This window comes from Grus americana, chromosome 1 (genome assembly GCF_028858705.1).
Source record: "Grus americana isolate bGruAme1 chromosome 1, bGruAme1.mat, whole genome shotgun sequence".
In the NCBI taxonomy this organism is placed as follows: Eukaryota; Metazoa; Chordata; class Aves; order Gruiformes; family Gruidae; genus Grus; species Grus americana.
Genome location: NC_072852.1, coordinates 30,511,487 through 30,527,545, shown reverse-complemented (window position 1 = coordinate 30,527,545; position 16,059 = coordinate 30,511,487). Strand labels below are relative to the sequence as shown.

Below are 16,059 nucleotides of genomic sequence, written 5' to 3'. Positions count from 1 at the left end.
TATCCACACAAAGACACACACGTATATAAGGAAATATAAAAGAAAAAGTTCTGCTTAGCTCCTCTGCAGTGACTCTGCAAAACCAAAGTAGTACATGCTCCATAAAGGAGAAGGCTCAGGAGAAAAAGGATAACATGATAACTAATCTACAAATATTTGATAGATAGCTTATTCCAAGAAATGAAAACAAGGTATGTATGTTACGGGTAAAAAGAAGCTTAAAGAGAAAATTTGTAAAGTTACAATGTAGATCAACTGCCAGAGGAAACAGTCTTATAACAAATTATTGAATGGAAGAATAGTCTCTGGAGAACGATACATAATCCATTACTTCTGACCATTAAAACAGCACTGGGAAAATCTAGAAAACAGTTTGTAGAAAATATCCATCACATTCATTGGCAGACAGATTTAATGTGTTATGTTTCCCATCCCTGACTCATGTTCTAACCACAGGGAAGTCTGTGCTTTAGTCTACATACATTTGTCTCAGGAAAAACCAGAAGTGGTTGTCAATTTAAAAGCATACTAAATGGATTTCTGTTTTAATATAAAACTTTGAATTCTGAAATTAATGAGACTTTGACAGCAAAGCTTAACCCATAAATCAGATTCCTTAGACTAACAATAACTTCCTTTCTCTTGTCACCAGAGATCCCCTCTGGAAGCAGTGGCGAGAGCAGCAAGGTGTGCTGCCACTGCGGATGTGAGCAGGCAAAGTTTCAGAGCCCTGGGACAGGACTGCAGAGGCCAAGCAGGGCCAAGCACCTACCGCAGAGAGGAAGATGGGCAGCAAAAATAACCAGGGTAGCGGGTGAGTTTGAGAAGCAATGATGACCAGTGAGCAAGGGGGATTTAGGATCCAGCTTAAGAGATAACGAAAGAGTAGGGGAAGAAGTAAGAAATGTATTACAAAAGAAACTGAACCAACCAGTCTCTAAAGACATAGCAAGACACAGAATCATAGAACAGCAAGGGTTGGAAGGGACCTCTAGAGATCACCTAGTCCAACCCCCTTGCTATAGCAGGATCACTTAGAGCAGGTTGCACAGGATCGTGTCCAGGCGGGTTTTGAGTATCTCCAGAGAAGGAGGCTCCACAACCTCTCTGGGCAGCCTGTGCCAGTGCTCTGTCACCCTCAAAGTGGAGAAGTTTTTCTTCATATTGTGATGGAACTTGCTGTTCCAGTTTGTGCCCATTGCCCCTTGTCCTGTCACTGGGCACCACTGAAAAGAGTCTGGCCCCGTCCTCTTGACATCTGCCCTTTAGATATTTGTAAGTGTTGATGAGATCCCCTCCCAGTCTTCTCATCTCCAGGCTAAACAGACCCAGCGCTCTCAGCCTTTCCTCATACAAGAGAGATGCTCCAGTCTCTTAATCATCTTTGTAGCCCTCCGCTGGACTCTCTCCAGTAGTTCCCTGGCTTTCTTGAACTGCGGAGCCCAGAACTGGACACAGAACTCCAGCTGTGGCCTCACCAGGGCAGAGTAGAGGGGGAGGATAACCTCTCTTGACCTGTTGGCCAGGCTCTTCTGAATGCACCCCAGGATACCATTGGCCACCTTGGCCACAAGGGCACATTGCTGGTTCATGGAGAGCTTGTTGTCCACCAGGACTCCCAGGTCCTTCTCTGCAGTGCTGCTTCCCAGCAGGTCAACCCCTGACGTGTACTGGTGCATGGGGTTATTCCTCCCTAGGTGCAGGACCCTACACTTGCCCTTGCTGAATTTCATATGGTTCCTCTTTGCCCAGTTCTCTGGTCTGTCCAGATCTTGCTGAATGGCAGCACAGCCTTTCGGTGTGTCGGCCACTCCTCCCAGCTTAGTGTCATCAGCGAATTTGCCAAGGTTACACTCTGGCCCCTCATCCAGGTCATTGATGAATATGTTAAGACCGGACAAAACACTGACCCCTGGGGCACACCACTAGCTACAGGCTGCCAACTAGACTCTGCTCTGCTTATCAAAACCCTCTGGGCTCTGCCATTCAGCCAGTTCTCCACCCACCTCAGTGTCCTCTCATCCAACTCACACTTCCTAAGCTTGCTAACGAGGATGTTATGAGAGACAGTGATGTTAACAAAAGTATGTGCAAGTAAATATAGATGTTACCTAGAAAACTTCTTGCTAGTCAGAAAATATTCTTGTTTTTAGAGAAGTTAAAAAAGTCACCATCTTCAATTCTATTAACACATCGTAAATTGAGCTTTCAAGAAACACCAGGCAATCAGACCACAATAAAGACTACAAAATCATTAACTCTCCCCACAATACTCATGCATACATTAAACTAACTTTTCTTCCATTAATAATTTGATTTCAGTAGTACTTCCATTTGAGTACAAATACTCAAGCATATCATGAATACTATTATTTTACTAACCCATAAAATTCACTAAAACCAAGAATAATGTACTGAAAGTACTTCATTCCATTACTCTACCTGTCTCTGACATAGTTAATTTTTCTCTTGGTAATATTAAATATAGGTCTTCCAGGGATAATAATTCTCTTTGGCCAGCAATTCAGAAAAACTGTACTGTTACCTTGGCATAGAGTACTTAGCAAAATCTGATTTTAAATTTCTGTGAAAAAGATTCCTCCAAACCTTTCCAAGATCTTTGCCTGCAAATTCCAAGACCTCCATCTGCAAATTTTTCATCATTTCATTTGCTTCTGAAAGAAGTAATGCCTGAGTCACTTGCCTGACTTCTGCTGGATCCTGTCCCATCCAAAAGCCTAATTATGGACAGGCATGTGAGTAACTGCTGAAATGAGTAAGTTGAAGAGTCTATTGATCTGACTGAAATTACTCACGGAAATGTAAAGGCAGGTGCAGAACACTTCCTGCAGATTTTGCAAGGAAAATTTCAATGTATTCCCCCAGACAAGTCAAGGTGTCTTTCCATTCCAGCTAAAGCAGGAATTATTCTCAGAGACAGACCATGTCCCAACTGAACCATGACCCACTGAAAAGCTGTCATTGCATTTTTGAATGCAAACAGCTTTAACAAGTTACTCTTATACTTCTCAGGCTTCCTGAGCTCTTCCTCCGGTTTCAGACAGACCTGGCGATTCCACTCTTCACATTTAAAGCTTGATCTGTCAGAGAGAGATTCTGCTTTCAGGAGCCACAGCTCTTCCCAAGCACATATGGAAGCACCAGGAACAGAGACTTTCAACTCTTGGCTTATGACAAGGGCTAAGCTCCCCATAAAGAAAGGTCCTTGGCTAACAGGACTTTCGGCCTCAACAATTCTGCATGTGTCACAAAACTACTGTGTGTGCAACAGCGAGTTAATTGACCTCACTTTAAAGGCCCTTCCACAAAAGGAGATTTGGTATTTTTCTGACAATTTTAATCAAATAGGATACTTCTAGCCACCAATTAGCAGACAACTGTCTCTTTAGGTCTTGACCTTTCATACACTTGAGATTTATATGATGCACAGATATTACAGTTATTAAAAACATTAAAAGGGCATACGTAATGTGCCTGTAAGTTTTCCATGAAACTTTCCCTCCCTTCCACCACCCCGTTTCTGGCTGTAACGTCACACAGACAGCTGAGCTAGACTTTTTACACGCTAGAGCTAATTATTTATAGCTGACTGTTAGGAGGGACCTTTCCAGGGCTCAGGTTTTTAGCCAATTCTATTCATTATATAGGAGGTCAAATGGCAGACCATGAAGTGATTTCAAGCCACCTCTCTTATCAAATGCAGTATCATTAAACAAGCTTTCAGTACATGTTCAGAGTGAGGAAAGGTATAAATAAAAAATGCTTCACCTTCCAGGTGACACTTAGCAGATTTCAAATATAATTAGCACTTACTAATTATGACTACTTATGACTACATAAATCCCAAACTGAAGTTGCAAAGAAAACTCTCATCTTGCACATATGAAAAATGTTTTAAATGATTTTTTTAAAAGATCAAACACATTTTCAGGAACTGGTGACTGAGGAATACTTAGCATTCCTAAGAATGTAAGGAAAAAATATGTTGAAAATTTAAGTAAAAAAATCCATAATACAAGGATGTAAGAGTAGCTGTATTAGTCTGCACCAAAGGTCCATCTAGAAGGATGTCTTGTCTCCAAGGTGGCCAAATGGACTTCCTGAGCCACCAGTGGTTTCCATATAGTACGTAAACCTCAGTGAATTTGTTTCCATGAACTCGTCCGGCTTCCTCCTGAGCCTCTGCAACTGCTCGGCACACACAGCATGCCACACTATGTAGCCCCAGAGCTAACTCAGCGCTCTATGAGCAGCTATTCCCACCTGTCTGGCTCCAACCCGCTCCTTGCCAACTTGAATCCCCTCAACTTTTGCACTGGAACCGATCATTTATTATCTCTTACTGTTTACGTTCTCCCACATCACATACAATACTTTATATGTTCGTCATATTTGCGCTTAGATTTCTCTTTTCCAGACTGAAGCATCCTTGTTTATCCATTCCCTCCACATAAACTGTTTCATGTCTATAATGAATTTCATCACCCTTCTCCGAAGCTTTGCTTGTTTTCTTATCTATAGGATGGCAAGTAAGAATTGCAGTGTTACTCAAAATATGGAAGCTATGGATTTATACAGTGGCATAATGATACCTCCAGTCCTTTCCTAATAATACCCAATACTTAATTTGCTTTTTTGACCACTAATAAACTTTAAGCTGATGTCTTCATGGAAAGGCATCTAATACAGCTGTAAGATCTCTTTCTGCCACATACTGATGTCACCAACTTCTGTCTGCAGCAAAGTTTTCTTAAAAATAAACCAAACTGAAACAAAACCCTGAAATCCCAACCCATTAAGTATTTAGCAATAACTATTACTTTTTAAAGGCGAAAGGCAGAGAGTGTTCTCTAACACTCTGATTTGTGTCTTTAACTGTTACAATACATATAAATCACCACAAGGAAAGTACATATTCACAGGAAAAGCTTATTTTCTGCATTACTGTTGAGCTTGTTAGACCTCCTGAAACAGTAGACTCAAAAATCCAGCAACGGATTCTGAAGTTGAGTCTTGAGGCCTTGAATTCCCCCTACAAAGAAGAAAAAAGACTAGTTTCCTTAAAACTCTAGAAAAAAACAAATGCCATGCAAAATGGTAAATTGTGCGCTCATGCATCATTGTTTTCTTACTTCTAATTATTTTGAAACCTGACACTATCCAGAAAAATACAGAAAAGGCCACAGTATCCTGCAATTGCTATAATGAACGATACATCCATTTATTAAATTATGTTCTGGCCAGGTCTGATAAAGTATTTCATTTTCTGACAACAGATGGAATAGGCACAGTGATCTGCAAGGCAAACATCACAACATCTTCTGAAGCAGAAATTATTTTAGTTGGAGACAACTGCATTCATAATCTTAATCTAACTGGTTACTACAAATACATGATGAAAGAAATATAAATATAGTAAAAGAAATGTAAATGTAATTATCTACTAAAACTAAATTATCATAATAATCTGTATTTCCTGACAAGTAGAAATAGTTGATCTGATGCCTTTCACTTTTGACACTACAATTACTCTTTTTCCCACTGAATAGGCAAATACACAACCTATCAGACAGAGGTGATGAGCAACAGCTTATCTTATTTACACACAGAATGCTAGAAACTGAAATTAGCCAGTAACAAATACTAAGATTTCAGACGCACTGCCAGTTTGCTTCTCGTGAATGGTCCTGCACAAGTCATTCCACAGCACACCCGCACTTCTTCAGAATTAGAGAGGCCTGAAAATTATCAGACATGTAACGGCTGCAGTTATTTTGGGGCAGAGGACAGAGACAGAAAAAAATGACAATGAATAATCAATCAATGTGAAGAGAAAAAACTAGTAAGATGGGTATGAATCCAATCCTCCTTGCTTACACAGACAGCTTGCAGTAAGGAAGCAAGTTCTAAAGGAAGTGCCTGTGTGCTTTAAACAGATGGCATGGGGAGAGGAGCTCTTCCGCTGAAGGGCCACAGCAGGGGATCCTGTCCAAGCCTGGTGGTTAAGTCCCTGCAGATAGGCTCAGGGCGCCACCAAAAGAAACTGCCTCTCTCTGGTGGCAATCTGGACTACTTCCGCGCTTCGTTTGTTCTAACTGCTTTCTTAGGTGTAACTAGGTGGAGTGACTCCAAGTAATTTTAAAACTATGTAATAATTAACTAATGTGTCTCAGCATGTTAAAGGAGGAGGGGCAAGGATAGAGAAATTAATAAGACTATCTGACAGAGATGGTAAAAAATTGCTTTTACTGAAAAACAGTCATCTAGCATATAAAAATTAAAGAATTACATTTTGCTAAAATCACACAAGTCTCAGAAGGAAAAGTATGGAAGTTAGCAATATTAGCATGCTGATATTCCGTCTTTATTATTTCTGTCTAACAAACCACCTTCCCATTTCTTTCAGTGCATTAGCACCTTCACTTTCTGTAAATGCAGTTTGGGGATTTTTCTTCTCTACTTCTTTCTGCTTCTATTTCTTCCTTTTGTCCTTTCTGCAAGCCTCCACTACAGCTATGTGTGCTGATACTTTTCCAAAGAAAATGCAAAACTACGCAGGCTTGTCTGTTAACTTCCAGTGCTCTTCATGAAAAAAAACCCAAACCAAAACCTCAAACAAACAAACAAAAAATACAAAACCAAATCAAACAAAAAAACCAACACACAAAACAACTGTCCATTTCCTTTTCCACCAAGTTCTTTAATACCTTTCATCCAGGAGGTTATTTAATCTAAGAAAATCTGTGGGAATGGGCAGCAAATTGTGTTGGAAACACTATGTTATTTCTATAAGCTGGATCTGCCATAAATAATATATAATTTTTATATAATATTATTATATATATGTAATTCATTTAAAAGATGCACGGGTGCAAAAATAATTGTTGTTGGGTTTCAGTTCAACCAAAAAGAAAATAGACACCAAACTCCATTTTCACCCTGTTGCAACTGTGACACCACACAATGCACTTAGGCACCAAACAAGCATTTTGCGAGAAATGTACACTTTCTGCTAAACAAAAGACAACGTCCTTAATTCAGAAATGGAAAGAAAAGTCAAAGAATGCTGAGTGATTTTAAGAACTAGTCTTTCAGAGGACATATCATGTGGTGCATAACCAGACGTGAAAACAAGACATTTAGAGCACATACTATAACAATTTAACTGTTTATCTGTTGATCTCTAACGCCATATTAATGATTAAATGCAAAGCAAAATTAATGAAAAAATCATTCTTAAAACATAAATTTGCCTTGATTCAATTAAAATAGTCCATAAGAAAAGCCCCCAATCTAGTGAGCATTACTAGGGTTCAACACTGTCATTTACTTTGAAAACAAATTTTCATAGAATCATTTAGGTTGGAAAAGACCTTTAAGATCATCAAGTCCAACCACTAAACCATGTCCCTAAGCACCACATCTACACATCTTTTAAAAAAATACCTCCAGGGATGGTGACTCAACCACTTTCCCTGGGCAGCCTGTTCCAATGACTGATAACCCTTTTGGTGAAGAAATTTTTCCTAATATCCAATCTAAACCTCCCCAACACAATTTGAGGCCAATTCCTCTTGTCCTATCACTTGTTACTTGGCAGAAGAGACCAACACCCACCTGGCTACAACCTCCTTTCAGGTAGTTGTAGAGAGCAATAAGGTCTGCCCTCAGCCTCCTCTTCTCCAGGCTAAACAGCCCCAGTTCCCTCAGCCGCTCCTCATCAGACTTGTGCTCCAGACCCTTCCCCAGCCTCGTTGCTCTTCTCTGGACACGCTCCAGCACCTCAACGTCTTTCTTGTAGTGAGGGGCCCAAAACTGAACACAGAACTTGTGGTGCAGCCTCACCAGTGCCCAGTAGAGGGGGACGATCACTTCCCTAGTCTTGCTGGCCACACTAGTTCTGATACAAGCCAGGATGCTGTTGGCCGCCTTGGCCACCTGGGCACACTGCTGGTTCATAGTCAGCCGGCTGTTGACCAACACCCCCAGGTCCTTTTCCGCCAGGCAGCTTTCCAGCCACTCTCCCCCAAGCCTGTAGCGCTGCATGGGGTTGTTGTGACCCAAGTGCAGGACCCAGCACTGAGCCTTGCCTCATACAGTTGGCCTCGGCCCATCGATCCAACCTGTCCAGATCCCTCTGCAGAGCCTTCCTACCCTCAAGGAGATCAACACTCCCACACAACTTGGTCTTGTCTGCAAACTTACTGACGGTAAGATATTAAAGAGAACTGGCCCCAGCATTGAGCCCTGGGGAACACCACTTGTGACCAGCCACCAACTGGATTTACCTCCATTCACCACAACTCTTTGGGCCCAGCCATCCAGCCAGTTGTTTACATAGTGAAGAGTACATCCGTTCAAGCCATGAGCAGCCAGTTTCTCCAGGACAATGCTGTGGGAAACGGTGTCAAAGGCTTTACTAAAGTCTAGGTAGACAACATCCACAGCCTTTCCCTCATCCACTAAGCGGGTCATGTTGTCATAGAAGGAGATCGGGTTAACGAAGCAGGACTCGCCTTTCATAAACCCATGCTGACTGGGCCTGATCACCTGGTTGTCCTGTATGTGCCGTATGATGGCACTCAAGATGATCTGCTCCATAATGTTCCCCAGCACTGACGTCAGACTGACAGGCCCGTAGTTCCCTAGATCCTCCTTCCGGCCTTTCTTGTGCATGGGCATCACATTGGCTAACCTCCAGTCAACTGGGACCTCCCTGATTAGCCAGGATTGCCAATAAATGATGGAAAGTGGCTTGGTGAGCACCTCCACCAGCTCCCTCAGTACCCTTGGTAGATCCTATTTGGCCCCAAGACTTGTGTGTATCTAAGTGGTGTAGCAGGTCGCTAACCATTTCCTCTTGGATTATGAGGGCTTCATTCTGCTCCACATCCCTGTCTTCCAGCTCAGGGGGCTGGTATATATATATATGGGCAGGTACTCATATAGCACAATGAATTCAAAACCAAAATAATTTCGTAAGCAGGTAAACTTAAAATATTTGGCACACTTCTTTTGCCCCAGAAGCATTAATTCTTTCCATTCTGCCCACATAAAGAAGCTGGTATGTTCCAGTTGCCTTAACAGGCCACAGTCACAGCAGCACGAAGTGTTAAATTTGAAGAGCATACTGGTGAAGCCAAGGGTTCCAACTCTGAATTGCTGAGCCACAGCACACCATCAAATGCCACAGGAATTTTAAGGAACCAACAATTCTCAGGACTATTCTCAAGAGGGAGATCGAGATGGAGAGATTATTATTTACCTGCCAAGAAACGGCCCCCAAAACAGCAGTTGCAACAAGGCTGAAGAATACTAGCTGTTCCGAAATTAAACAGAAGTGTCGCATTCCTTTGGATGCCATAACTCTGGCAAGGCTGTTGTTTTCTGCACGGTGGGTATAGTATACCTTGTGACAGTCATTTAGTTTTGTGTGAAATCCCCAAAGAGTTATAAAAAAAATCACATGACAGATCATCCAGAAAATTCCAAAAATAGAAAAACCAGGTATCACAAAATACCAGAGATCCAAATCACGTAGTTTAAAGGCTGCAAGAATGAAAAAGATTAGTTCAATGACTCCAACTGAGATGACAGAAAGTCTTCTGCAAATTTTACCACGATACAAGTAGGGCTTCCATCGTTCAGTAACTGAAAGTCCACTGAAGTAAACGTCGAGAAGGGGATCTGAAATCAGGCAGCTGAAGAAACATGCCAAGGCAAATGGGTTTGTGGGGATTTGCAGTGATGGAAAAAAGAGTAAGGATGCAATGGCTCCAAAAATTGCCAAATTTGGAATTGCCAAAAAAGACTTCATACGTAAGTCAATAATCAACATGGCCAAAGCCATGACCAACAAAATAATACTCATAGATTTTTCTACCAGCATAGTCGTGCTGGCAATTGCAAATCCAACTAGCTCCAAAAATTCAACTGTTGTCAGCAGAGTCGGTCGATGATGGATACAACCACAAATCCTCTCAACCAAAGCACATAATATCCTTAAAACAATGGCAGAAAGGAGTAAATATTTAGTAGCTTCTTCTTTCACATCTGTTTTGAAGGCAGAATTATTAAGAAAGCAGAGAAGGCCAAGCAAAAAACCAAACCAAAGATTGGAGAGACTCAGACTTGCTGTTTCCATTGAAAAATAGTAGTACAGTATGCTGGCAATTCCAAGAACAAAGAGCCCCAGAATAAATATTACCAAAATCAGTGCATCTGCAGTTTTTTCCCATCTGACATAAAGGCCCATGCAAATGGCAACCAGTAAGTTGATTCTGGCAAGATAGCCAAGGTATCTGACTGACGAATGCATGTTCGCTTCTCTGTTTGCTTCTTCTAGCCTGGTCATTGCTGCATAGAGACAATGACTAACACAGTAACGCAGTGACCTACACATGAAAACTGCAGTTAAGGGGTTTTACCCACTTGACTGAAAGTAAATATTTGGGTTTCATCCAACAAACAGAAACCAATAGCTGCCTTCTGTAATATCATTGCAGTAACAGTGGTCCAGAATCACTGAAGTCCTGGAAAAAGAATTAAAAGAAGTGTTAGTGACAAATAATTCCTTTTAATCATACACTACATAAACATGACACATCCCTTCTCACCAAGAAGTTTAACTTCTAAATCAAAAACCACATAATAAACATCAAGTGTGTTGCTAAAGGTTATCCAAATTGGGGTCATTATTAAAACCGATATAAAATAGAGTTTGCATAAATCTTATTTCATAATGTGAGCAAGAGGAAAAGGTAAACCAAACCTGGCCTGTGCAGTTTTTCCACAAAAAACTTCCACTGGGTATCTATATTGGATATCTATGGATATCCAAAATATTCCTATGATATCCATTACCTTCTAAACTATTTTAATATTATTTTAAAACATTGTATTACTTCACCATTACATTTGGTAAGTTCTCACTTTATACTAAAGCTTTTCACTATGCTTTGCAAGGCTTCTTTTTAGTAGTTAAACAGCTACAAGATTTATAAAAAGAACTTTGTAATCAGTTAACGAGCTTAAACCCACAGTAGATCATGAAAAAGGATATTATCATTATCTCCATTTTGCAGGAGGAGGGTGGACACACAGATGCATCAACTGATTAGACAACATTTTCAGAGAAAAAATTCAGACTTTTCTCAATATACAATCAAAACCTTTATTTTCACCCCGCAAGACACTTTTTTTCCCCACAAAACCAAACAAAACAATCAGGATAAATACTATATTTCAAACATAAGCTTGTCTGACCCAGATCCATTTAATAGACACAGTTTTCTTTTCAGTATGGTATAGGAACAGATAGTAATATTTTTAGGGGGAATTCTGTAAGAAAACGTGGCTAGGGACCTCTCACTGGAGATCATTAATATCTTAGGGGATAAGCGTTTCCCTGGTCTCATCTCAGTCTTGAAACACGAGGACCACTGCAGTCCTACTGGTGTTTAAACTTACTGAGTTTACACATAAACAACACTATTAATTGCTATCATTAGAAACAGAATAGTTATTGCGGAAATTCTATTTCCACTAAAATCTCCATCTCGCTGTATTTGTATACTTTTCTACTTACCACAAAGCTGTCAGAGGCATAGTTCAGAGCTCTCGTTAGAGGCAAAAAAGGTTTGTACTTTGAAGCCACAAACCTGCTCTGTATGCAAAATGTGTTGTAAGTGACAAGAAGAATTACTCAGAGAACAAGCTTTCTGTGAAACTACGTGTAAAGAGAACCACTTCTACTTCTGATTTTTGATCCTTCTGTGCCTAGAAATTCTAAACCAGGAGTCACTGAACAAATAAAACAGAGCCTATACCTCCAGAGAAAACAAGGCAGAAAATAACAGGTGGATCACAAGAAAATGCAGAAACAAGAAAATCAACATCAATATTTTTTCATCTCTAATTTTCTTAAGAAGTATCACAAATTACAGAGAGCCCCAAAACTACCAGTCATCCAAATTCCTTTAATTAGAACTTATTGAAATTCTATGTAGTATTCATATTTTTGTATAACTTTTTGTTTTTAAAGTTATTAACAAAAAGTTTATCTAAGAGTATGATTATAAAGGTGAGGGGCAGAGTCCCTAACAAGTAAGGAGACTCACATGTAGCCTTTATCATTTTTTAATTACCCATCTTGAAGAGACTTCCAAAGAGTTAATGGTATGAGAGTGCAGCCAATGTGTCAGGAACACTCAGAACTAGGTTATAGCTTACTGCTTTCGTTTATAATGCTGAGCGGGAAGTATGAAAGGACACCTTGACTAAAACTCAAAACTTAGATTTTATTCTTGCTTGATTTTTAAATTCTTGTTTTTTAAACCAGTGAACAACAAAAGACAAAGTGATTTGCTGATTTGAAGACTGACACCCACTGTAAGACCAGCTTGAGTAATTGGTGTAGAGACATGCTACTACTTTTGTTTAAATTACATAAGTTTGCTAACATACATTTTCATATTATGCAAAATACCTAACAACATTGCAGATATTACTTTGACGAACTTTGCATTAAAAATCTGTTTAATCGAAACAGAATACATACCATATACTTAAAGCAAATGGTTATTACATGATGCTGTTGCAAGTTAAAGGTCTTTGGATTTCAACTGCACATTTTCATAGTACTCATTATTATTGTTTTACACATACAAACTCAATTCTGAATTGCCTAGATGCTTAAGATCTCATAATATTTCTCCTCTCACTTGACAGTATACTTCGTGTTCCTCTCAACCTTTCCTTTCCTGCTTCATATAGCTAACACAGCCCAAAGTTAGCTATCCTATTGCAGGTTACAATGTATCAGGTATCAGCACTGTCTGCAGTCTCACTGTTTCTTGTACTACAATCAACATTCGCTTTATGGACAACTTGAGCCATTTATTTCAACTCCTACACATGCCCCTCCACCCTCCCAGTTATCTCTCGTTCAAACTGTGAATAGAATTACGGAATCATTTAGGTTGGAAAAGACCTTTAAGATCATCAAGAATAGAGGAATGATTTCACATCTCCTTCCAACCCACAGCACTAACGCATGACTACTGCTACGCTGAAGCACATCTGCCACTCTGTCCTATTATCTTGATTCCTGAGCCTTTCTGGAACCCCTCCAAGTCAAGGGGCTAACACTGTACGTATTCATTGGGACAACAGCCTCACGGAAGTCAGCAGGCTGGCTCATTCGCAAAGGGCGGAAGCTCCCGCCTAACATCTGGCTTAAAATTTTGCTACTGTCACTAAATTATTTTCTGGTGGGATCGTTGCACTAGCAAACTCCCCTGCAGGCAAGCAGCCACTCTGACAGAAAACTACTCTGACTGGTTCAGCTTGTGCCAAGCGGACAGAGTTTTGCTGCCATTATATTGTGAGAAACAGGGAAAAGAAGCTCCTCTGCTGCTGCCCCACGTGCTGCGCTGGGTGCCAGGGCAGGGGAACATGCCTGTTCCCAGCGGAAAGACACAAAGTCTGCTCAAGCACAAAGTATTCACAAAATGACAGCTCCAACCATGAATGCAACCTCCTCTTCCTGATCTTCTAGCCAATTAGCAAAAAGGTGTACTGCTGAACCACACTATTAATCATTAGTCGTCTTCTAACCAAAACACATGGTCAACTTCTTGGTGAAAAAAAAGAAAAGGCAGTATTTTCATAATTAATGTATCCCATCAGGCAGATATTACTAAATAAAAGTAATGCAGCAATTCAGTCATTTTTAATGGGAAATCTCAGTATCTCATTTACTCTTTAAAACATAGCTATTGGTTACTCATTTCTGTTAAGATTTTGACTGTTTAGACAAAAAATGTTCAAAGTTGGTGGACAGTTCTGTTTCTTTCTTAAACTAATGGCCTTGGAGTTTCAAGTTGCAACACCTGAACTACACATCTGAGCAAATCACACTTAGCTCCAAAGCAGAATGTGTAAACCCACTTTTAAGTATGTCAACTTTTGCAAACACAATCTTAAACAAAACCTGGAGTCTAAGTAGATTTAGAGACTAACCTATCCAAGAGCTTTCCTGTATGTAAAGAAACACCATTCCCAAAGTAATTTTTACCCTAATTTGTCTAAGAAAGTAGAAAAAAGAACCAAAATCCAAAGATGGTTCAGTAATTTAACTGCAATTGATTTAAAGTCCAGCTGAGGCCTATCTAAAATACCAGACCCGCTTTCCTTCAGCTTTATTCTTCCAGTTTAGCACATATTTTTTTAAAAAAAAAACAACTCTGTGAGACTTTTTTTTAAACAAACAGTCGCAATGAGCTAATACATTAATACAATAGCCTTAAACCTCAGAACAACAACTCCGTTAGTTTTCAGACGTTAATACCAAGCCCACAGTACGGATTACCGGTGTCAGCCAAAGGGAGAGCACCCGGCCGAAGCACCAGCTGCCGGCCCGGGAAATTTAAGAAGGGCATTTGGCTCTGCGGAACGGGCGCTGCCAGCCGTGGAGCTGCCGGGGCAACGCCGCTGACCACCACCCGCCGCCCCGGGAAGCCGCTCTGTGCAGACGGCCCCCGCCCCGCCAGGGCCCGGGCCTGCCCGGGGAGGCCGCGCTCCCCCGGGACTGTCCACCAGGCCGCCCGGGTGCCCGAGCCCCCGCCTCGCCGCGGAGACGGGACCCTGCTCCATGAACACGACTCCGGGGCAGGCCCGGCCCGAGCCCCGGGGGACAGAGGCCCCACCGTGCCCCCACCCCCGTCGAAGTGGCCCCGGCCCCAGCCCGCTCTCACCTCAACAGGCGTCCCGGAAACTTCCCACCCCCCGCGCAGCGCCGCCGCCATGTCGAGGCTGAGTGAGGCGTCCCGGCTACGGGCCGCGCCAAGGCTCAAACGCCGCCGCGGCCGCCCGGACGGCGAGGCCGGCGACTCTGCTGGAGCCCGGCTCGCCGCGGCCGCCAGGCCGGGCCCGCGCCTTCCCCGAGCGACGAGGCGCTCGGTGGGACGGTGCCTGCGGTCCGGCGGTGCCAAACAGACCGGGGGCAGCTGCCGGCGACGGGGGGGAGGGGGTGTGTGCGCGCCCCCCCGACCCCCGCGGGCCTAGGACAACCTGCAAAAAATCCTCACCTTTAGCGGGAGTAAGAGATTTCTTAACAGAAACAGAGATTTCTTAACAGAAACACTTATTGCTATATTGCACCCTGTATTGCTTCTGAGGGAAGCTCTGGTCTCATTTAGACCGCTGTACCCGAGCAAGGTAGGGAGTGATGTTGTGAGGGGCCATGAGGCAAGAAGCTGCCTGGGGTGGAGAGGAAACACCGAGAGCAACATGGCCCATCCCCTGAGGCTGACCCAGCACTGAGCCGTCCGGTCCACAGCGTGTAGGCAGGTGAGGGGAGAGCAGAGCAGCGCTAGTGGTGTGCCCTGCCAGGGCCAGGCCTCGGTCGGGGCCGTGCTGCGATGCTCCAGCTGTCCAGAGGCCAGAGCAACATTTTCTTACAAGGACAGCCACCTACATCTCCCCTGGCGTCTATGGGCCAGAGTGTTCCCATCAGCACCCTCCAGCCCCACAGCTGCCTCCCTCTTAGGGAATTCAGTAATAGCTAGATGGTAGGCAAGAGTGAAAGCATATTCTCCCCCATAAAAAATGCAATGGTAATAGGCTGGAAGAATGGAAAAAAAACCCAAAACAAACCCAAACCTATAAACACTGTCTACTGGTGCTTAGGACACAGAAGCGGGAACGCTATGTTTGAATCAGGACTGCAAGACAGACCGACCCCTTTCTAGCCTTTCCCACCATTTGCTAGCAGGAGCCTTGTTCAGGAAGAGGACCCTGGTCCTGGACTGGCTCATGCTTCCCAAACAGAAGCTTTCACCACCCTTGCATTGTAGAGAAGGCACACGACCATCTGTGTTTCACGACACTTTGTGTTAGAAACATGTGTTTTGAACTGGCCCTCACAGGCAGGTGGACAAGAGCGGGAAGTTTCTCAATCTTAATAGCTCCATTGCTCAGAGGGGCAAAACAAGGGTAGCTCGGCTTTGAGCAAGTTAAGCCAGCTGCTGCATAGGG

General features: G+C 42.4%; 1 protein-coding gene across 2 annotated transcripts in view; it reads right to left on the bottom strand.

Moving 5' to 3' along the window:
* The window catches only part of TMEM168 (transmembrane protein 168), a 30,839-nt gene extending 15,833 nt beyond the window's left edge, over positions 1–15,006 (bottom strand). Inside the window, exons 1-2 of one of the 2 annotated variants that reach the window (XM_054817117.1) lie at positions 14,778–15,006; positions 9,287–10,553 (exon numbers count right to left, since the gene is read on the bottom strand). In XM_054817117.1, coding sequence (XP_054673092.1) covers positions 9,287–10,423 — 1,137 coding nt within the window. In that variant the 5' untranslated portion in view covers positions 10,424–10,553; positions 14,778–15,006. Of the gene's footprint in view, positions 1–9,286; positions 10,554–11,608; positions 11,834–14,777 lie in introns of those variants that run through there. The other variant, XM_054817112.1, reaches the window with a different exon arrangement.
* Between the last annotated feature and the right edge of the window lie 1,053 nt (positions 15,007–16,059).